At 30.7% G+C, this 20,531-nt stretch overlaps 10 protein-coding genes and 2 non-coding genes across 12 annotated transcripts; 6 read left to right on the top strand and 6 right to left on the bottom strand.

Moving 5' to 3' along the window:
• Nucleotides 1-83: 83 nt before the first annotated feature.
• PPL_02906 (ankyrin repeat domain-containing protein) lies at nucleotides 84-1,140 on the bottom strand (the record flags this gene model as incomplete). Its single annotated transcript, XM_020573883.1, has 5 exons — nucleotides 84-88; nucleotides 111-276; nucleotides 339-399; nucleotides 421-713; nucleotides 802-1,140. 5 exons carry the CDS (start codon nucleotides 1,138-1,140, stop codon nucleotides 84-86), a joined length of 864 nt encoding a protein of 287 aa, XP_020435955.1.
• A 65-nt stretch (nucleotides 1,141-1,205) lies between these two features.
• PPL_02907 (glycoside hydrolase family 18 protein) lies at nucleotides 1,206-3,085 on the bottom strand (the record flags this gene model as incomplete). Its single annotated transcript, XM_020573884.1, has 3 exons — nucleotides 1,206-1,211; nucleotides 1,584-2,750; nucleotides 2,822-3,085. 3 exons carry the CDS (start codon nucleotides 3,083-3,085, stop codon nucleotides 1,206-1,208), a joined length of 1,437 nt encoding a protein of 478 aa, XP_020435956.1.
• Nucleotides 3,086-5,856: 2,771 nt separating this feature from the next.
• PPL_02908 (uncharacterized protein) lies at nucleotides 5,857-6,703 on the top strand (the record flags this gene model as incomplete). Its single annotated transcript, XM_020573885.1, has 2 exons — nucleotides 5,857-5,889; nucleotides 6,446-6,703. 2 exons carry the CDS (start codon nucleotides 5,857-5,859, stop codon nucleotides 6,701-6,703), a joined length of 291 nt encoding a protein of 96 aa, XP_020435957.1.
• Nucleotides 6,704-6,761: 58 nt separating this feature from the next.
• On the bottom strand, nucleotides 6,762-6,832 carry PPL_02909. Its single transcript has one exon. It is a non-coding gene; the product is annotated as a tRNA-Glu (tRNA).
• Nucleotides 6,833-7,105: 273 nt separating this feature from the next.
• Nucleotides 7,106-10,560, top strand: PPL_02910 (uncharacterized protein; the record flags this gene model as incomplete). The annotated part of the gene is made up of 9 exons (XM_020573886.1): nucleotides 7,106-7,664; nucleotides 7,760-8,037; nucleotides 8,149-8,242; nucleotides 8,321-8,484; nucleotides 8,556-8,782; nucleotides 8,877-9,628; nucleotides 9,652-9,715; nucleotides 9,852-9,963; nucleotides 10,546-10,560. 9 exons carry the CDS (start codon nucleotides 7,106-7,108, stop codon nucleotides 10,558-10,560), a joined length of 2,265 nt encoding a protein of 754 aa, XP_020435958.1.
• Nucleotides 10,561-10,909: 349 nt separating this feature from the next.
• PPL_02911 (uncharacterized protein) lies at nucleotides 10,910-11,410 on the top strand (the record flags this gene model as incomplete). Its single annotated transcript, XM_020573887.1, has 2 exons — nucleotides 10,910-11,067; nucleotides 11,143-11,410. 2 exons carry the CDS (start codon nucleotides 10,910-10,912, stop codon nucleotides 11,408-11,410), a joined length of 426 nt encoding a protein of 141 aa, XP_020435959.1.
• A 157-nt stretch (nucleotides 11,411-11,567) lies between these two features.
• PPL_02912 (uncharacterized protein) lies at nucleotides 11,568-12,527 on the top strand (the record flags this gene model as incomplete). The annotated part of the gene is made up of 1 exon (XM_020573888.1): nucleotides 11,568-12,527. The coding sequence occupies one exon, from the start codon at nucleotides 11,568-11,570 to the stop codon at nucleotides 12,525-12,527; it is 960 nt and encodes a 319-aa protein (XP_020435960.1).
• Nucleotides 12,528-12,858: 331 nt separating this feature from the next.
• On the top strand, nucleotides 12,859-15,645 carry PPL_02913 (uncharacterized protein; the record flags this gene model as incomplete). The annotated part of the gene is made up of 8 exons (XM_020573889.1): nucleotides 12,859-13,005; nucleotides 13,067-13,259; nucleotides 13,378-13,655; nucleotides 13,732-13,825; nucleotides 13,913-14,061; nucleotides 14,144-14,361; nucleotides 14,440-15,508; nucleotides 15,586-15,645. The coding sequence occupies 8 exons, from the start codon at nucleotides 12,859-12,861 to the stop codon at nucleotides 15,643-15,645; spliced, it is 2,208 nt and encodes a 735-aa protein (XP_020435961.1).
• A 441-nt stretch (nucleotides 15,646-16,086) lies between these two features.
• Nucleotides 16,087-16,799, bottom strand: PPL_02914 (uncharacterized protein; the record flags this gene model as incomplete). Its single annotated transcript, XM_020573890.1, has 2 exons — nucleotides 16,087-16,305; nucleotides 16,560-16,799. The coding sequence occupies 2 exons, from the start codon at nucleotides 16,797-16,799 to the stop codon at nucleotides 16,087-16,089; spliced, it is 459 nt and encodes a 152-aa protein (XP_020435962.1).
• Nucleotides 16,800-18,002: 1,203 nt separating this feature from the next.
• Nucleotides 18,003-18,075, bottom strand: PPL_02915. The gene has a single exon. It is a non-coding gene; the product is annotated as a tRNA-Val (tRNA).
• A 334-nt stretch (nucleotides 18,076-18,409) lies between these two features.
• On the top strand, nucleotides 18,410-19,740 carry PPL_02916 (uncharacterized protein; the record flags this gene model as incomplete). Its single annotated transcript, XM_020573891.1, has 3 exons — nucleotides 18,410-18,923; nucleotides 19,051-19,264; nucleotides 19,332-19,740. 3 exons carry the CDS (start codon nucleotides 18,410-18,412, stop codon nucleotides 19,738-19,740), a joined length of 1,137 nt encoding a protein of 378 aa, XP_020435963.1.
• A 75-nt stretch (nucleotides 19,741-19,815) lies between these two features.
• On the bottom strand, nucleotides 19,816-20,382 carry PPL_02917 (uncharacterized protein; the record flags this gene model as incomplete). The annotated part of the gene is made up of 1 exon (XM_020573892.1): nucleotides 19,816-20,382. One exon carries the CDS (start codon nucleotides 20,380-20,382, stop codon nucleotides 19,816-19,818), a length of 567 nt encoding a protein of 188 aa, XP_020435964.1.
• Between the last annotated feature and the right edge of the window lie 149 nt (nucleotides 20,383-20,531).

A 20,531-nucleotide genomic window follows, 5' to 3' on the forward strand; every position in this document is an offset into this window, starting at 1 on the left:
TGTTTTGTTTTGTTTTGTTTTGTTTTGTTTTGTTTTGTTTTGTTATTCCGTTAATTAATATGTGTGTATGGGTAATTTGAAATCTAAACTAAATTAAAACTAAAACTAACCGTTGAAAAACTTTAAAATAGTTGGATCTTCAGATTGTTTTGCAAATTCCAAGGGTGATGGAAAGTTGGAAGATGACTTTGTAAAGATTGCACCATACTCTAAAAACATTTCCAAAAGATCGACCCGTTTATTTTCTATTGCCAAGTGTAAACATGTCTTTCCTCGCTTATTATAGATATTTGGATTGGCTCCATGTTCCAATAATAATTTTATTAAATCTAAATTACTATTTTTTCATGATTATAATGAATATGTTTGTTAATTTCCAATGTTATCATATCTACTGCACTGTTTAATATTATTATTTACCTCTGTAGAGTTGCACGATGTAATGGTGTTTCGAATCTGGAATCTTTATGGTTGACGTATGCACCCGCTTCAATAAGAAGTGTCGCCAATTTGTTTGCTTTCGGATGTCTGTAGTGTCGTGGTAGCAAGTGAAGTGACGATGATCCACTGACAGTGGTTGCATTGGGATCTGAATTTTTCAATAGCAATTTCTCAGCAATATCCAAGTGACCCAAGTTGATCGCACACAAAATCGGTGTATATCCATCTTTATCTCTTAATGTCAGTGGTTTAACTTCATCTAAATTTACATACTAAATATTGTTGTTTTAATTTGCAATTAATATAAATGTTATTTGATTTTTGTCAAATCATGGTGGTGGTGTTTATGATTAATTTTACTTTTTTCTTTAAACATTGTCTAATAACTTCTTGATTTCCATTCATTGCAGCAATATGGAATAACGTTTGATCACGACTATTCTTTAGATTCAGTCCATGTTTCTTAAGATGATCTTTGATAGTTGATTTATCGACAGTGTTTGAAATATTCTCGAGTATTGAGAATTGAAGCTGACCTGATAATACTGAGGATGAATGTGTATGTGTAATACTACTTGGTTGTTGTTGTTGAGCTTGTGGTGATGATGGTATTGAAGTTGTTGCTGCTATTACGCTGCTCTGTGATGAAGCTGTCGATGAATTTAGATGATTATTACTACTATTATCTTTAGGATCCATTATTATTATAAATATATATGTTATTTAATCCATAAAAATAAATATTAATTATTAATGATCAGATTTTATAACTTTTTAATTTAAAAAATTTAAAAAAAATATCAAAAATGAAAAAAAGGGTGTTGCAATAAACGATCAAAGCTTTATACAAAATTTTAATTAAATTTAAGCCAATTTTTTTAACCACCATAAAAATGATTAAAAAATATATTAATTTTTAAACGAAACAACCAATAATAATATTAGTTATATTTTTTATCTATAATAGCAATACTTTTTAAAGTTTTATTAAAATTGTTATATAAAATTGATAGAAAAGAACAATATTTAATTTAAATTAAAAACAATAGTGTCTGAAAAATCAGAATGCTGTTACTTTGATTTTTTTTTTTTTATCACTTCTTTACTTGACCCTTGAAATACATTTGGGACATGTCAATTACTTTCGATTTGACAGTGCAACCTAGACCCTCTCTGGCAGCGTTGACCAAGAGTCCACGATCTTGATCGATTGTCCAGGTGAACATTCCACCCAATCCCTTGGATTTGACGTATTCTGCTTTGTCTTTGACGGTTCTTGGTGTGTCGATCGACAAGAACATCTGCGAACTGGAACTATAAAGGTAGTCGGCATCAGCTACTTCATCAGTGTACAGAGTAAAACCGTTTCTTCCTTGTTTCTTCTCGTAGTCCATGTAGTTGTACATGATATCGGCATTCTCAGAGACACCAACCTCGAACATTCCAGTGACTTGTGCACTCTGGTTGTAGCTTCCTTTGAGTGGACTTGTACTGGTAATAGTGCAACCTGCTGCATTACGACTGTACGCGGCAAATCCAATGTAGATATTCTTGGGATTGACACCCTTGTCAAGAAGATAGCAGACAGCGCTGTCAGTACTGAATGGCGAATTTGGATAGGTCTTCAAATTGGTGTGGTGAGCGACTTCAGTTGCCCATCCAGTTCCAAAGAAATCGTAGGTCATCAAGTTAATACCAGTTACACCATTGGTAATCATAGCTGGGATGTTGGCTTTAGCCAATTTGGTGACATCGGCAGAGCAGGCAATACTAATAAGAACATCAGGACGGCTGATGCTTACCAACTTGGCCTTTAACTCCTTGACCAACAAAGCATAGTTTGGTGCATCACTGTCATCGTAGGTGTTTCCTGGATGACCTGCTGCTGATGGATACTCCCAATCCAAATCGATCTCAGTGAACATTGGGAATCTGGTAAAGATATCAGCGATTCCATTGATAAAGTTGGTACGATAGGTTGCATTTGCTGCCATGAAATGGAAAGCTTCAGACATGGTCCAACCACCAACAGAGAATGAAAGACGTAAGTCTGGATTGGCATCCTTCAATTTACGAAGACCTCCGAGAACACCTTGTGCCATTTTTTGGTTGTAGTAGGCTTGTACATCGTTCGATACCCAACCTGTGAAACCACAGTTTCTGTAGGAGAGAACATCACCCCAGGAATCAGTAAAAGTTGGTGCCCATGGAGTAGTGATTCCAAAGTCACTGGCAGCTTTGGTGATTTGTTGTTGCTTCTCACCCTTGTCTCCAAGAATACCAACAAATCCAATAACAATTTTGTCATACTATATTAAAAAAATAATAAATTAATTGTCAATTGGATTAATGTTTTAAAATATTTATTATTTATACATACGGCATGTGGATCAACTTTGGCCAAATCATAACCACGACCAGCTTGGTTTGGATCGGTCATACCATCCAATCTACCGTCATATTGGCTCCAATCAGTGTAGTAACCAAAGACCTTGAAATCATTCTTGTTGTAGGTGTTGTAGACTGGCTTCATTACTCTGGCGGAGGTCTTGCTGGTTCCAGTGACAGAGGTAGCTGGGTGGTAACCCAACATCTGGTAGGTTTGGAGAGTGGCTGGATCGTCTTGAACAAGCTGAGATGACATGTTTTTTTTTTTCTTTCCAATTAACAAAAAATAGTTTAAGATTATAGAATTAAAGTTATAAAAGTTTAATGTTAATAATAATTTTGGATTTTGGTTTGGTTTTCAAAATGATCAGGAACTATTGGAATTTATAGGATTTCTTTCTGGCCAGAAAGATGAAAATCATTGTTTTTTTGTCCTGTTGTGATCAAATTAAAATTAAACTTCACCCATTAATTTTTGTAATTTGTTAATTTTTTAACCCCACAACAAAACTGGCGCTTGCCAATAATATAAATCGAATAAAAAAACCTCTGATCACATTAACCCCACTAATTTTTAATTTTTACATTTTTTTAAAATTAATGAGCAGGCGAAAATGGTTGGGAGCCAGTTTTGTTTTGAATTTAACAAATTAATTAAAACTGTTACTCTTTCATCGTAATTCAGTGTTGCGATAGTATTGTAAAAGATCATTTTTAAGTGAACACACTTTTAAAACAAATAAAAAAAAAGGTGTTAAATTTGATATCTTGATCATTTTTGCAGTTTTTGTTGTAATTTGTCCTGAACGAATTCATTATTCTTTTTCATTTTCATTTTAGATGTTGTGTTTGGAAATGTGGAGTGTGATTTTAAAATTTATTAATTTTAAACTTATGAATTCCTCATTCATTGTAGTGTAATCTTTCCACTTTTGATTTAAGCAATTTGTTTATAAACTTTTATGATTTTTATTTAGGAGTGTGTACAATGAAAAATGTGATGTTCACTTTAATAATTTAAACGTCAAAATATTTGTTAGAAACAAGTTACTTTTTTTAAAAAATCAAACACATATCTTCAGGTTTGAGGAAAATTACAAAAACACAGCGTTCACATTCACAACAACAACCTAAATTTGATATTTGAGTGGGAGGTTGGGTGGTTGCAAAGGAAATAATGAAAATGTTAAATTAAATTATTTCTACCCCTTTCTTTGATTCATCTTGCCATAGAGTTAAAAGATCAATATAAAATTATAATAAACATAATATTAAATTAAATTTATAATAATTTACTTTCTCACTACATTCTATATTTACTGTGTATCAAAGGATTTTATTTAAATCGATTATTAGTTTTTTTTAAAGAAAGGAAAATAGATTTATTAAAGGAAAAATTGTTTACTAATGAAATAATGAGATATAAAGTTTTTTTCTTTCTGCAAAACAAGATTTGTTGATATTAACCTGCTTGATCCTAGTTTTTTATTATATTTCATTCTCACACAGACCGTGAGAATTAGAGCCAATAAAATATTACTATTATTATTATTATTTTTGAATAGATCTAATAGTAGCTGAGTGTTTATGAACAACTGAGTAAAGAGCTGGGAGAATATAAGTTTGTAAAATTGTTTTTTTTTTTTTGTTTTTTTTTTAAAAAAAAGTTTTGTTGAATCATCGTGAAATATAATAATAATAATAATAATTATTATTGTTTATAGTTATTATTAATTAATAAGTTGGGTAGTATTATGATAGAATAGATCTAAAAGTAGATGAGTGTTGATGCAACAGTATAAAGTGGTTGCACGTAGTTGGAAGGATTTAGATTCCAATCAGATTTAAATTTACGCGTTAATGTGAGAGTACAGCCGGAATATGCTGTTACCTAGCATAGGCGCTTTGACCTTGGATACGTTTGGGAACTGAGATTGGAGAACCAAAGAGTGACCTCTGGATGGTTAGTTGACCTTCAGTACCGCGGACACGGGTACTTGTGGTTGAATAGGACAGAATAGATTTCCTTCAGAGTAAGGAGACTACCATCATCAGCAAGGATGGGATTGCCCGGTATGACTCTGGAGAAGTGATTATTTCTAAAATCCATCCAAGACGAATGGAATAGTTTGAAGGAAGGTGAAGAAGTTGGGTTAGTAAATTTTTTGGCACAATCAAGCATGGATGACCAAGTTTTGAAGTAACCAAATGAGTTGCTTCTACTTAACAACAGGAATCTTTTAGAGACCTATATCTTATAAGCAGCAGAACGAAGAGATAGATCCCACAAATTCAGACCACCATCATTCCAGTGAAAGCAAGACCTGTCCAAAGACATCAAAGCGGTGAACTTTGCTTTGGCATTAGGTGCACTGGTGAAGAACCAAGCAATAAGTCTGTTGACAAGCTTGATTTGATCAGGTGTGGGTGATTCTAGATAGAAGTGATAGAAGAATCTTATGTACTTCCCATGCTCTTCTGAGCTGATAGCTCTTAATACAGCAAAAATCTGAGAAACAGGACAGAGGTATTAAATCATCAGACACATATTCATTTATTTGATTTAGAAAGTATAAAATATAATGGAGTATAGATCTTTGAAAATGATTAGTATTTATAAAAAATTGAGAGATTTATCATTTTTAAAAAAAATAAAAAAAATAACAAACAAATTATGTGGTGTTGAAATAAAATACTTTTTGTTTTTATAGATTTAAATTTATTTTCTTAAAAATCAATAAATAGGATTAAGATATACCTAGATGATGACTATTTGATTCAAATTGTTTCATAGAAGATTCATAGGGTTTTTGGCAATAACCAGGTGTCATTTCATATCACCACTATTAACAATATTAAGAGCTCTATTGAGTTTAGAATGAATATCATCTAGTATATATATTTATCTCATGAATACCCAAGAATTTTAAAAACCTTCAGGTCCTGACTGGTTTGTTTTTATATCAAATTTAGTTGAGAATGCATTTTAAGTAAAAAATATTATGTGTTTTAGTATATTGATGTGAGATGTCTTGTACAGTTGTGGATATACTAAAATTAGTGAAAAAAAATTATTTATTAGTCGATCTATATCATACTCTAAAATTCCAAAAAAACTGGGAATAGTTTGTCTATGTATCCTGTTCCATATTAAATTAAATTTAGAAAAGATTGAATTTAATCTACCACTTTCAACTTAATGATAGAATATTAGTTGTTCTATAATCGGGAACTCCTTTAAAGAATAACCTTTCTTTTTACTATACTCTCCTTGTTTTATTTTCATCTGTTAAATTCCTTTTCTAAAAAAACAATATCTATTTTAAACAAAGCACTGTGTTATGTAAAATCAATTAAAAACCTTTACATTTTTAAATATGAAGAGGAGTCTAAAAAGTTTTTTTTTGTATTATTTCTGAAAGTAATTCCTTAATCCTTTATTATTCTTCTAATAGTGTTATTGATTTATCTTTTTAAAAATGTATTGATATCCTTTTTTTTTCAATATTTTAATTGTTTTTTAAAACAAAATTTTAAAATTTTCTTTTAAATATATACTCTTTTTATACAAATAGTATTTGTGTTCTGTGCTAAGTTTGTTTTTGATATTTTTTAGGATAAGAATAGAAATGATCAATATGCAGAGGAAATGATAAAGAGAATTAGTGAGGCATATCAAGTGTTGTCAGATGCAGACAAGAGAAAGAAATACGATCAGTTTGGATTCGATGGTATGAATGAGAATATGATTGATCCGATCGATTTGTTCAGATTGATATTCGGAGGTGGTCAGTTCCAAGATTTCTTTTGTGACCTCACATTCTACGAGATGTTTGCACAGGCAGAGACCGACCCATCACAAATCAATTCATGATTTTAGGTTTTTTAAAAAAAACCTTACCGCATGCAGTACCAATATTTTAAAAATAAACCTCCCTATCCGGGAATCGAACCCGGGGTTTCAGTGTGAAAGACTAATGTGTTACCACTACACCAATAAGGAATTTGGTTGAACCCAAAAGGAAATCCAAAATAATTCTATTTTTAAATATTCAATACAATCTAACATTCATTTTTATATTTCTTTGTTGTTTTTCATTGTAAAATCAGTTTGTCTTCCAAAAAACAACTTTCTTTCAATCTTAACTATTCATTTTCACCAAAAATTTTGACATTCTTTTCAAAATTCTTGGAAGTAGCATTTGAAACACTTTCAAGTCATAACATATCTCTATTACCCATTTACATTTTACATATAACCTCTTTCAGTTCAGTAATGGATATCGATAGCAACGATATTGTTGCAAAACAAACAAAGAGAAAAGATTACCGTAATGATGATTGTACAAACGATATGGATATAGTTACAGAGAAGAAACAAAAAATAGATGTACTCGATCAAATAAAACTAGCTGTACAGTTATGTTTTGAAAATACAAAGAAAGAGAAAGCTGCTCAACAGGAGGAGGTCTACAGTCAACTGTTTAAAAGATCGATCGACGCACACTCTGAAAATGGTGAAACTATCGATGGCGTTTTTTTCATGTTGGAATCACACGCCAAAACCACAAACACTATAACTGTGGGTTCCATACCGTTTAACGTGACAATCGATATCTATATCAATATTCTAAAGAGTTTAATCGATGAAACAACACTAGTGGTAGACATAACAAAACCTATTGCAAATATTCAACTATGGCAATGTATATCGTATCAATCGAAAATTAGTCTATTATACAGATCGATGGAGTTAATTGGCAAATACCCGATATTACAAACATCTCTGATACCTTTGGTCATACAATTATATAATCAATACAATAATGAAATCAGTAATATCACCAATTATACATATATAAAAATAACTATTATTAATAAATAGTTGCATACTAATTATAATTTTAAACTGCTAATTTATTAATCACAGGTGAATATAGAGATCTATTAAGAAATATAATCGCTAGCTATATTCAAAGTGATAGCTATAGTTTACAAATGGTATTTATTTCTATCATTTCACAAATCATTAAAAACAATCCATCGGCTTATCAATATGTCGACGATATCACGTCATCGCTGACAGAGATGGTTCAACATAGTCTAGAGACAGATGGATATGAATCATTGGAACTGTTGAAACAATTCATCATAGTTATAACGAGATGTGATATAGATTCACCTGAACTAGTAGTAAGCTTGGTTGATGTAAGTAGTATTAGAGAGTTTAGTTTTAAAGATAAACTAGCGGTGTAGTCAATATATATATATATATATATATATATATTAACAAAGATATCTTTAATACAATGTATATAGACTTTACTTAAATATCCTCTGAACGATGAAGAGAGTTTTGATAGATTAAAAATCTTTATTTTCGATATGTTAACATCACAAACATTAGAGACAAGTAAGTAGTTATAATACGTTATTAATATATCCTTTATATAGATTGTATTACTAATATTCTTATTCATATTCAAAATAGAATCTGTTGTATTGTTTAATGATACCGTATCAACTTTTCTTAATACAAAAGAAAATCTAACAACACCGAAAGCAATACAGTTGCTACAAGAGTATTACAGATTAATGTTTGTTTGGGCATCTTATATCCCTGAGAATTTCGATATAGAAGCATGGAAATTGACTGTATGTAAACTTTATATATGCATTTAGATTTCTTTCGTAGATTATTAATTATATAATGAAATGATATAAAGAGTGGTGATTTAGAGAGTTCCGATAAACAAAAGAGTTCACTTTCATCTTTAGATAATATCGGCGCGTATGGTGATGCTGTGCTTCTTTATCAAGAGTTTATCAAGTATTGGAATAACGCAATGCTACCATGCAACCAGGATCAATGGCAACTAATAATGAATGTATCTCAAATATTCTTAATCATCTACGAACATGTACATAATTTAGTTGGACCAAATGTATATAAGTAAATATATCTATATTCTTTTTTTTTTTTTTAAAAGTTGTTTTAGTTTAACTAACTAAAAGTAATCTATATAATAATCATATGATTTATTTAGACAAATTTTAAAAGTATTTAAAGATACTACATATCCACCGATTATAAAGTTTAATTTCGTCGCATTGATGTCACAGATGATGAATGACAATCGAAATGATGACGAGATGTCAGAGTTGTTCTTGGATGCTATGTTGAGTGAAAATGTCGTTGAGGTGGTGGTGCAGTCACGTCTTCTCAAAGCGATTTCCGATGCTTTTGCCGATCGACGACCAGAGGTGTTGGAAATGTACAAACCACGATTGTTCCAATACATAGAGCCATACTTTAAGTGGGATCAACATCCCGATAACATAGAGGGTGCCATCAGTGTACTCACCGGTATTATCGATATCATCCCAGACAACGACGAGAAAGTGTTCTTCCTACGTGACCAATATCTACCTTTGTTCTTAAAGTTACTGGAACATAGTTTTAGTAATAATAATAATAACAACGATAACAATAACAATAATATTCATGGATCAAATATAAAAGGTAGAGTAATCGAAGCAATAAGTATGCTATCTCTATCTTTAAAGAACGATAGTTCTTTCGATGTCTATGTATTAAAAACATTGGATCTCTTTTCGAATGAAGATATATCGGTGGATACTAGATTCTCGGATTTCTATTTGAGAGCGTTGGTGCGTTTTGCTCAGAGGTTGGAGTCGAGATTCGAACCTTATCTACCGTTGACCATTAGACATATAATGAAGATTTTGACATACGATTTGGATCCCGCCAATCATGTCAAGGTGCGAGATATCAACAGTATATGTAATCATACGATAAAGTCGGTGTTGAATCTACTTCCGGTGCTGGGATGGTGCACTCATTTGGAGATCAATCCCTACTTGGGTATGTTGACCACTGAAGTTCTCAGACTGATGGACAGTGAACTCGATGAAGACATCAGAGAGAGCGCAGCAGTAATCACTCCCTATCTACTGGGAATCAACAGACTCAACTGTATAACGGATCCAATGAAATTCAGATACTCTCAGTACATGGAGCTTCATTGTATAATCACCTCTAGACTAGAAAAGTCTATTCAAATTGAACCACATCCTGACATTGAACAAATCAAACATGGTTTATCAACCACTGTAAGTGTTCAATAATATTTATTGTTTATATATGAATCAAATAATGTATTAACAAAAAAAAATAATCGTTTAGTGTTTTCAAATTGTAGCAACGAATACAAAATCAGACTTAATGGCATTATTATATGAGCAGAATTAATAATAATAATAATATATATAAATAGATTAATTGTACATTTGTTCATTTTAAGGAATAAATAGATTATTTTCTTTAATGGAGAATCTTTTAATCAATACTGGCACTCTATCCAAACTTTTTTGAAAAAAATTTAATTCCTCACCAAACTGAGGGAATCAAAAGAATAAAAAATAGTTCGAATTAAGGAAGATTTATTCATTAAACAATAAAATCAAAAATAATTTAAAAAAAATATAAAATATATTTAAATTTCTACCTATAAATAATTATTAATATTTAAAAATATACAAAATCTCTTTTCTCCTTTTAGTTTTGGCTTTTTTTGCCTATTCTAAAAAAAAAAAAAATTAGAATCTATTCACATGTTGTTGTAAAGCCTAATTTTTGTATCCTTTAAAAGTTTTCAGTTATTGGAACTCGATTGAGGGATAAATATATCATAGGTCTTGTCTGATTAGATCAAACAATATTTTTCTTGATAAGTTATCAATGATTTTACAATTTTTTTTTGTTTTTGGGGGAAGAAAAAAATAGATACTTTGTCAAAACTGTCGCAAAATTCCCTTAAAAAGTCTACGTGTGGATTTGTTTTTTTTTTTTTCCGGGACTCGAGGAAAGCATATGATTTTAAATCTAAACCAAAGACTTGAATTAGAAATACAATCGGTTGGAATTCCTCATTTCAATGAGGGAATTGCAAGAAATCGATTATAATTGCTCAAATTTGAAGATTTATTAATCAAACAATCAAATCAATAATAACTATAAGATATATTTAAATATCTACCTATAAATAATTATTTGAAAATGTACAAAATCTCTGTCATCCTTTTAGTTTTGGTTTTTGTTGCCTATTCTACTGCAAGTTCAATTGAATTATGTGCTCCATGTTCTGGTGGTAAAGTCCAATCTTGTGGTTCATCAGGCTCTGTTAAATGTGTAACCATCCCATTGGGTAAATGTTAGTAAGTATATTAAATTTCTTAAATAAATTTAGTTTTAAAATTAATAAATTATTAAATATATTATAACAAAAACAGTACTTTTGCTAATGTTTGCTCTGGTGCTCCAAATATATTAGCATATTACATTGAATCTATTGATAGAGGTGCTGTCTCTGGACTTGTCTATCCTTCAATGGAGGCATGCTCAAAGAAAATGGCAGGTATCGTAATCTCTGAAGACTGCGGTGATTGCAATCTTGGTACCACTCTCACATGTAACGTCGGTAACTCTGCTTCCAATAACATGAAGACCTTTGCCATGGGTGCTGCCTCTGTAGTTTTGGCTGCCCCATTTTTACTTTAAATTAAGAATTAATTCTTAACTATATTTGAAAAATATTTAAAATAAAATTTTCTATCTTGGTGTTGCTAGCCTAATTATTTTTGACAAAATCTATTTACTTTTTATTTTTTAAAACAAGCTTTATTGGATTACAAAATTAAGATCTTAAATTAATAAAATGGATAGTGATACATATATATTGGTTGGTCGTAGAGATGGCGGTGCAAATTTGATAAATTTAAGAAGCGGCAATATAGAGTTGATTGATTTCAGATTCAATCTAGCTAATACATTCAACTCTTTTGCTACGATTGGTGAATCTGTCTATATATTCGCTAGTTACTTCCATCAGAACAGCTTCTTTAGAGTCTCAATGCGTACAAAAGTCATTGATTTCAACGGTGAGTTCAATAATGGTGTGATTGGTGGTCACTGTATTTCGGTGTGTTACGATGGTCTTGACCACGTCTACTTGATCGGTGGTCGTAAAGGAAGTGACAAGCAACATCTAAACCGAATAGACAGATTCAATTGTAGAACAAACACATTCGAAAAATACTTCTATCAACAACAACAACAACAACAACAGACAACATCGACATCAAGCATCAGTAACAAGAATACTTCTAGTTTATTAAGTAGCAATAGCAGTTACTTTATCATCTCTGTATATCTTAATGGTTTGATCTATTCTGTACTTGCAAATGAGAAGAGTATATTAATATTCAACACACTCGATCGATCTATTTATAAATATCAATCAGATCAGTTATTTGACAAAACAATATCTGCATGTACAGATATAAATAATAATAATATTAACAAAACTAATAATAATAGCAATAGTGATAATATATATTTACATTCTAATGATGGAAGATTTATTCGATTCAATGTCAATAGTAAAGTGATAACTAAACTCAATCCTATTATCGAACAAAGAGTGGATGACTTTTTATCGATGGTATTCCACAATGTGTCAGAGCATGAGAACAATATATACCTGTTGGGTGGAACACAATACAAATATCACAGATACTCTGTTGAAAACAATCATTCACAATCTCTACCACTATTTAACAATCTTAATACAAATAATAACAATAACGATTGCGGTGCTTCAATAATATCATTTTAACACTAAAAAATTACTTATCAATAAAGAGATTACTGATGAACATCATCTTGTTTGTTTTTTTTTTTTGCAAAAGGTTACTTTATAATTGTATAAAGATATGAATCTCGATCAAATTTCTTTTGCCAAAATTAACTAGTTTCTAGTAAAAACAAATAATCTGAAAGTCGACAAAAAATTAATTTTAAACAGCAGATTCTTGGAACCCAAATTTTAAGAAATTTTTTATACCTCGATATTTTTGTTTAAACTTTTTTAATGAAATCGCTAAAAGGGTCTGAATAATAATAATTAATCACTTTTGAAAAAAGAGATAGATATATAAATAAACTATATGACTACCAACAATAAGAAAAGAAATCATGATGATGAATCTAATGTTGTAGAGGATATCGACAACAAGAAGGTAAAAGGTGAAGCAATGGATTTTGGTGAAATCGATAGATTATATAAAGTTATTAAAACAGAGAACAATGAAGCTGTAAGTAGTAAAGTGTTTTGTTTTATAGATCTCCATATTTATTAATATTATTATTTAAAAGTTAATCAATGAAGCGTTCGAAAAGTTAAAAGATGAGACCACAACCAAATCTAAATGGTCATCGATTCCAATCAAATTGAAAGAAACACTAATCAACGAAGCCTGTATGACACTCCTATCGAAGAATCAATACGTTCATAATCTATTCATTCCATATATAGCAAAGCTTATTATTGAAAACTATGATACAATCGGTAAATATTATTAATGATTAGTAGTATTCAATTAATATTAACATTACATTATAAAATACTAACTAACTACTTTACTTTAATATAATAATTATCTATCTATACATCTATCTATCTATAGATTCAATAAAACAAACAATTGAACAAATGTTTGAAAAATTCGAATTCTTACCAACAATCGAAGCAAAGAGATCTTGTTTGAAATTAATTGACTTGATCTTTAGAGATAATGAAGAATATGGTGAAGCATTCCATGATATCGCGTCGTCGTTGTCGATAATCACCAAACACGTTCAAACATTACCACCACAGTATCACATGGAGTTCTTGATTCTCTTGGTGAACATTGTTTCAAAATGTCCATTACATAACTCTGATAATCTAGTTGATCTTGCAGAAGTAAGTATAATATATTATATTGTGTAATATAGAATTTCTAATCAATTAATATCTTCTCTCTCTATAATTATGATAGGTCTTAAGAGATTTTTCAATTTCAGATGAATTCGAACCTGAAAGTTTCACTAAAACAATTATAGAGACATTAGAATCAACAACATTACCAATTGGTAAATATATATAGCTAATAATAATAATAGTAATATACATACTAACAAGTTTATTAATCATACTAAAAACACATAATTAATCTATAGAAACAATACAGTTCTTTTCAAATTTATTGGCTATTTTCTTTGCACATTTCTCATATGATGCGAATCCACGTGAAGAATATATAAGTTTAATGTTCAAATGGATTTCACAGGTACCTTATGATGATATTCTAGAAGCTTGGATAAAAGATGTAATTATTAAAATCAGTTTTGATATCCACAATTTGTTGGTAATCTAATCTATTCTTGTTTTATTCACCGATATATATATAGCCAAATGCTGATACAGTAGCAACTCCAAAAGAATCTAGTGCAAACGAATCAATTGTAGTATTATCTAATGCTCAAGCAAGTTGGGTATTTGATTGCTTCAAACCGAAATGGGATGCAGCAATGAAATCTAAAGATTGGAAACAATTGTATTACTGTGGAAATATTCTTGGTCAAATACATGAAAATTGCATCGGAATAATTACAGATACTCTATATATGTAAGTATAAATAATATTAAATAGAAATATTCTAAAGAAACTTATTTTTTATTTATTTTTATAATTATAATTTATTAGGGAAATGTTAGATGTTATTATTTCACCACCAAATCAAATGATACAAAATATCTATTTAAATTTAACATCAATGGTATTCCAAGAGAGGGGTGACGATATGGAAGATGAGTTGATTGGTACTTTCTTGGAGAAACTCTTGGCGTTGGAGAATCCATCGGCTTTTATACAACCTTCGATTCTCAAGGCAATAGGAGAGATCATCGATGAGAAAGAGACAGAGATTATCGACGATGAAATGTCACAAAAGATCTTTAACTATATTAAGCCGTTCCTAAAAATCGATCAACCATCATCCATCATTGAGAATTCCATTAGTGTATTCACAAGTCTTGTCGATATTGCTGGTATCGATGATTTCATAGAGTTTAAAGATCAGTATTTAATGTTGTTGATAGACGTACTCCAAAAGAATGTCAATGGATTCAACGATCTCAAGGGCAGAGTCATGGAGGCAATGAGTGTACTCGGTACCATCTTGCCAAAACAAGACAAGCAATACGATGAATATGTTGTTCAAGCGATTCAGCTCATTAGAAAACTGGAGCCGAGTTGCTATACTAAACAAACGGATTTCTATATGCGTGCACACGTGCGATTCGCTCAGCGTCTGGGCAACCGCTTCGAACCCTACTTGGATTCTACCTATCAGTATTTACTAAAGGTGATGTCGTCCCACAGTGATCCTTCACATCGTGCCAAGCTTGAAGCCGGTGATGTATTGTTGATTGACAATATAAAACTGGCAATGGAGATGACTATGGTACTTACAGAGTCAACAGTCGATTTCTTCCATCGTTATGTCGGATCGATTGCCACCGAAGTGTTAAAGTTGATCGATTTCGACTTGGATGATACTATCAAGAGTGATGCTACCAATACCCTACCGAAACTATTTGCATTCTACAAGTTAAATAGCATACTCTCGACAAAAGAGAAGAAAAAAGATCTGGTCAAAAATGACGATGGTCCAACCAAACTATTCAAAATCATAGCAAATCGTTTGGTTAAATCAATGGAAATCGAAGAATTTGAAGATGCATTGGAAAGCAAACAACTTGCACTACAAATTGTAAGTAGATGAATATTTTAAAAGTTAAAAATAATAATGTTTTTAACAACCTTTTTTTTTTTTTTTTTTTTTTTAAGTGTGGACAAATTAACAAGATGGATTTAGGAAGCATTTTAGAATTCATTGAAAACAATTAAAATATCAACTTTTAGTGATTAGTGTATTGATAAATGATCATTATGACTTAAATACAAAAATATGATTGACATTTTTTTTACAAATTTACTTTTAATAAAGTTAATTATTTATTATAATCTACGCAGAACATATCAACATAGTAGTTTGGTATTCATATCCTTGAGGATGGTGAATAGGTGGCAGTGAATTTAATTGATTTTGAGTATGTGGCCACGGTCTTTCAATAGCAGACAAGCAACTTGATCATCGACAAGCATTTTTTTTTTTTTTTTTTTTGCAAAAAAAGTTTTGTTGACTCACATTACCTGCAATTTGTGGATCATGATAATATTGTGGGAAATTAAGGTCAAAAAAGTAAAATTTATAAGGTGAACCACATTAAATTAATATGAGCCAAGCAATACAAAAAATTGATTTATTGCAAAAAAATACTTTTATTGTTATTTCCTCATATCAACAAAGCTATTAGTCAATAGTCCAACACAACACCAAATTTTATGGTGAGACAGCAGCAATTGTTTAATATTTTTAGCCTTTGAACTGAAAAAGTTACATGTAATTGCCCACTTTTTAAAGTGAGCAAAAACATTTTCTATAATGATTCTTACAGACTTGAATCTTTTATCTGCTTCTTTTAAGCTATCCTCTTTCCATCCTTTCTATTTTCCCTGTCAATAACTATAAATTTTTTGTATAAATTTTTTTTTTTTGCAAAAAAAGATTTGTTGACTCATGATCAGTCAACAAATTGCAGGTATTGATATTAACCTGCTAGTTCGTGTTTTATATTATATACATTCTCACACAGGCCGTGAGAAATAGCCAATAAAATATTATTATTATTATTATTATTATTGTTTATAGTTATTATTAATTAATAAGTTTAGTAGTATTAGGATAGAATAGATCTAACAGTAGTTGAGTGTTGATGAACAACAGTATAAAGTGGTGGCACGTAGTTGGAAGGATTTAGATTCCAATCAGATTTAAATTTACGTGTTATTGCAGAGCAATCGACAGTGATTCCTTGGGAGATAGAATTAGCTATTGTGAAGTTAAGCTTGTGGTAATTGGCATCGATTAATTTGGTGTAATGGGTGACTGCTCTTTTGACGGTATTTTCCAGCTTGTAATGGGTACCATCACCAAACATTTTACAGGACAGCGCCTGCCATAACGAATGTACGATAGCAGCAGTAAGGTGGGTGAAGTGGACAGAAGTACGAATAGGACCGTCGAACTTGATGCACGAGTGCTTCCAATTGCGAAGTCTATTGTTACAGTACTTGTGGTATATATGTTTGATAAAGGAAAGGAACTGCTGTGAAACTACATTCCTGCATTTGAAGAAGAAATGCTCATGTGGGTTGCAGAGTTCAGTGAAGGTGTCACCACAGAACTCACAGACATGACCAGTGCGCTTGTGGTTGATGGGGAAGGTGTGAGAGTACAGCCGGAATATGCTGTTACCTAGCATAGGCGCTTTGACCTTGGATATATGCAGGAACTGAGATTGGAGAACCAAAGAGTGACCAATCTGGATGGTTAGTTGACCTTCAGTACGGCGGACTCGGGGGTACTTGTGGTTGAATAGGACAGAATAGATTTCCTTCAGAGTAAGGAGACTACCATCATCAGCAAGGATGGGATTGCCCGGTATGACTCTGGAGAAGTGATTGTTTCTAAAATCGATCCAAGACGAATGGAACAGTTTGAAGGATGGTGAAGAAGTTGGATTAGTAAATTTTTTGGCACAATCAAGCATGGATGACCAAGTTTTGAAGTAACCAAATGAGTTGCTTCTACTTAACAACAGGAATCTTTTAGAGACCTATATCTTATAAGCAGCAGAACGAAGAGATAGATCCCACAAATTCAGACCACCATCATTCCAGTGAAAGCAAGACCTGTCCAAAGACATCAAAGCGGTGAACTTTGCTTTGGCATCAGGTGCACTGGTGAAGAACCAAACAATAAGTCTGTTGACAAGCTTGATTTGATCAGGTGTGGGCGATTCAAGATAGAAGTGATAGAAGAGCATGGGAAGCACATAAGATTTAATGATGGTTGATTTAGCTCTTAGAGTATAAACTTTATACTTATACAGAGCTAGGTTAGCTTTAATAAGATTGATTATACTTGCCAGTTTGGAGCAGTGACCATCCGGGTTGAAATTGACACCTAGGTATCTTTCAGGGACGGTGGAGACAGGGAACGGAAGGTTGGCGGTGGAAGTGTTACCGAGCGGAATGATAACCGATTTACTAGAGTTAACATCTGCAGTGGATAGCTTGAACAAGCGGGTACATGTGTACCCCACTAGTCTCGCATGCGGTATTTTTTCGCTTATAAAAGCTACTCCTTGTGGGGATCGAACCCACGACCCTGACCGTGTAAAGGTCATGTGATAACCACTACACCAAAAGAGCACGTGATAATATAAAAAATATTTGTTTTGTAATGGTGCGGTATGACAAAAGGTATCTCGTTAATCCTTATGCCGATAAGCATACTTACTTCAGTTAAATAACTCCTTCTAATACAGTTCTTGTCTCAAAACATTGTTTTGATTACTTTAACCAATTAGAATCTCACTGCCACCTTGTACGCACCTTAGATTAAAAAAAGTGAAGACCAAAAAGAACAATAAAAATAACTTTCTATAACATCTGTTACTCTGCTATTAATTTCAATCAATATATTATCATAACAATTAACTACCAAGTTGGTAGTACCAACAACCTTAATTTTGTGATCATTAAAATGTTTGAACATCAAAACAATATTGTTCTATTCAATGGTCTACCAGCATCAGGTAAAACATACTTGTGCACCCAACTGACCTATTACATTGTAAAATTATTAGAGTCTACATCAAACAACGATGATAATAAATCATTTCTAATCTATCATATTGAATATGATAAGATTTATCATTTAATACAAGATTCTATCAAGAATAACAGAAATCTACAAACTACAACAACGGCAACAATGGTTGCAAAAGATAACATCAATCTAACAACTAGTAGTTGGAAAATAGTAAGACAAGAAATACAATATCAAATCGAATCATTGCTAAACAACAATAGTTTAAAGTCATTCCTTTTATTACCACCGATCGAACCAATTTACAGATTCCACGATAATAGCAACAATGATCATAATAATAATAATAATAAGAATAATAATAAAACAATATATAAAATAATACTATTAGATGATAACTTTTATTATAAAAGTATGAGATATATTTATTATAAAATAGCGAAGCAATGTAAGTTAGTTAAACTAAACCAATGGTTTAAAAGGTTAAGATTTTCAAGATTAATTAATTAACTTTGCTTTAAACAACCAATAAACAAAAGATAATACTGGATTTACACAGTTGTTCTTATATAAAGATCTATATTTATCAAAATTAAATAATAAACTTAGATTACAACAATTATTAAACTGTCAAACAAAACCATTTGAACAACTGATAGTTACAGACGATGTCATTGATAAAATGAATCAAATATTCGAAGATCCAAATCCACAAAGTCATAAATGGGAATTAAACACCGTAGTAATACCAACCATAAACTCTTCAAATCATAATTCATCAGTATCAATGTAACTATTATTTACTTACTTAAAATTAAGCTTAATTTTTATTGAATACTAATAGTAAATAATATAGAGAATCAATATATAATGAAATTATCAAGAATTTAAATACACCCATTGTTATAGATAATAGTTTAGACCAACAATTACTTCAACAACAGCAAATAGATAGAGATAATACAAAGAACAATACAATTCATCAACTAGATCTTGAATTTAGAAGATCTGTTAATCATCTACTATCAAGCCATCCAGAGTATAGGAGTAAAGCTAAACTTCTAAGTAGTTATAAACAACAATTTCTAAAACAACTATTCGATTATATTGATATGCAACATGATCATAATGATGATAATGAAGAAGAAGAAGAAGATGGTCATAATCAACGATCACAGCAACAAAATCTTGATGAATCAACTATTGAACATTTAATACAAAGATTTAATAATGGTTGTTTATCATTATTAGAATCAAACAACTAAACAATAACAACAATATTATTAATTAGTTGTGTATTATTATATATATATTAAATAATTTATTTATTATTACATGTATTATGACATTTTCTTTATCAATTTACTGGAAACTTCAATTTTAGCATCGATATTATCGAATTTCTTATCGATTCTTTCCAATCGTTCACGTTGTGCTTTCATTTCTATCATGGTGTCAGACATTACCTGTATGTCCTGGTGTAACATTGATACGGCTTCTTTCAACATCTTTGTACCGTTGTCTGCGACTACTTTACACTGTTTAACTCTATCTAGTTGTTGTTGTTCCTGTCTATTTGGATTCCTCAGTATATAACTATCACTACCAGTTCCATTCCTCTCATACTCTAATAAACGATCCAATTGATTCTTATCATTCAATTCTTTAATTCTCTTCTGTAGTGTCTGATATTCATTTTTTAAACTTAAAACTGTTGGATCTTCTGATTTGGTGTACAATCTTTTGTATTCCAATTGAAATAAATCCCATTCACTTTTTAATTCGATATTTATTTTCTCTATTTCTTTTAATTTATTATTACTATTGCTATTATTTAATAAATCATTTATATCTTTAATATTATCTTTTATATTTCGTAAATATAAATTATATAATGTTTTATCCATTTCTAAAAATAACCTTTCTCTAGTTTAAACTAAATAAATAGTTGTATAGTTTTTTATATATGTATATATATATGTAAAAATATTTGTGTGTTTATGCTGTACTGAACTAATTATGTATACAAATAAATCTAATTATTTAAATAATTTAT

The sequence above is a fragment of the Heterostelium album genome, assembly GCF_000004825.1.
Source record: "Heterostelium album PN500 unplaced genomic scaffold PPL_scaffold3, whole genome shotgun sequence".
Taxonomy (NCBI): Eukaryota; Evosea; class Eumycetozoa; order Acytosteliales; family Acytosteliaceae; genus Heterostelium; species Heterostelium album.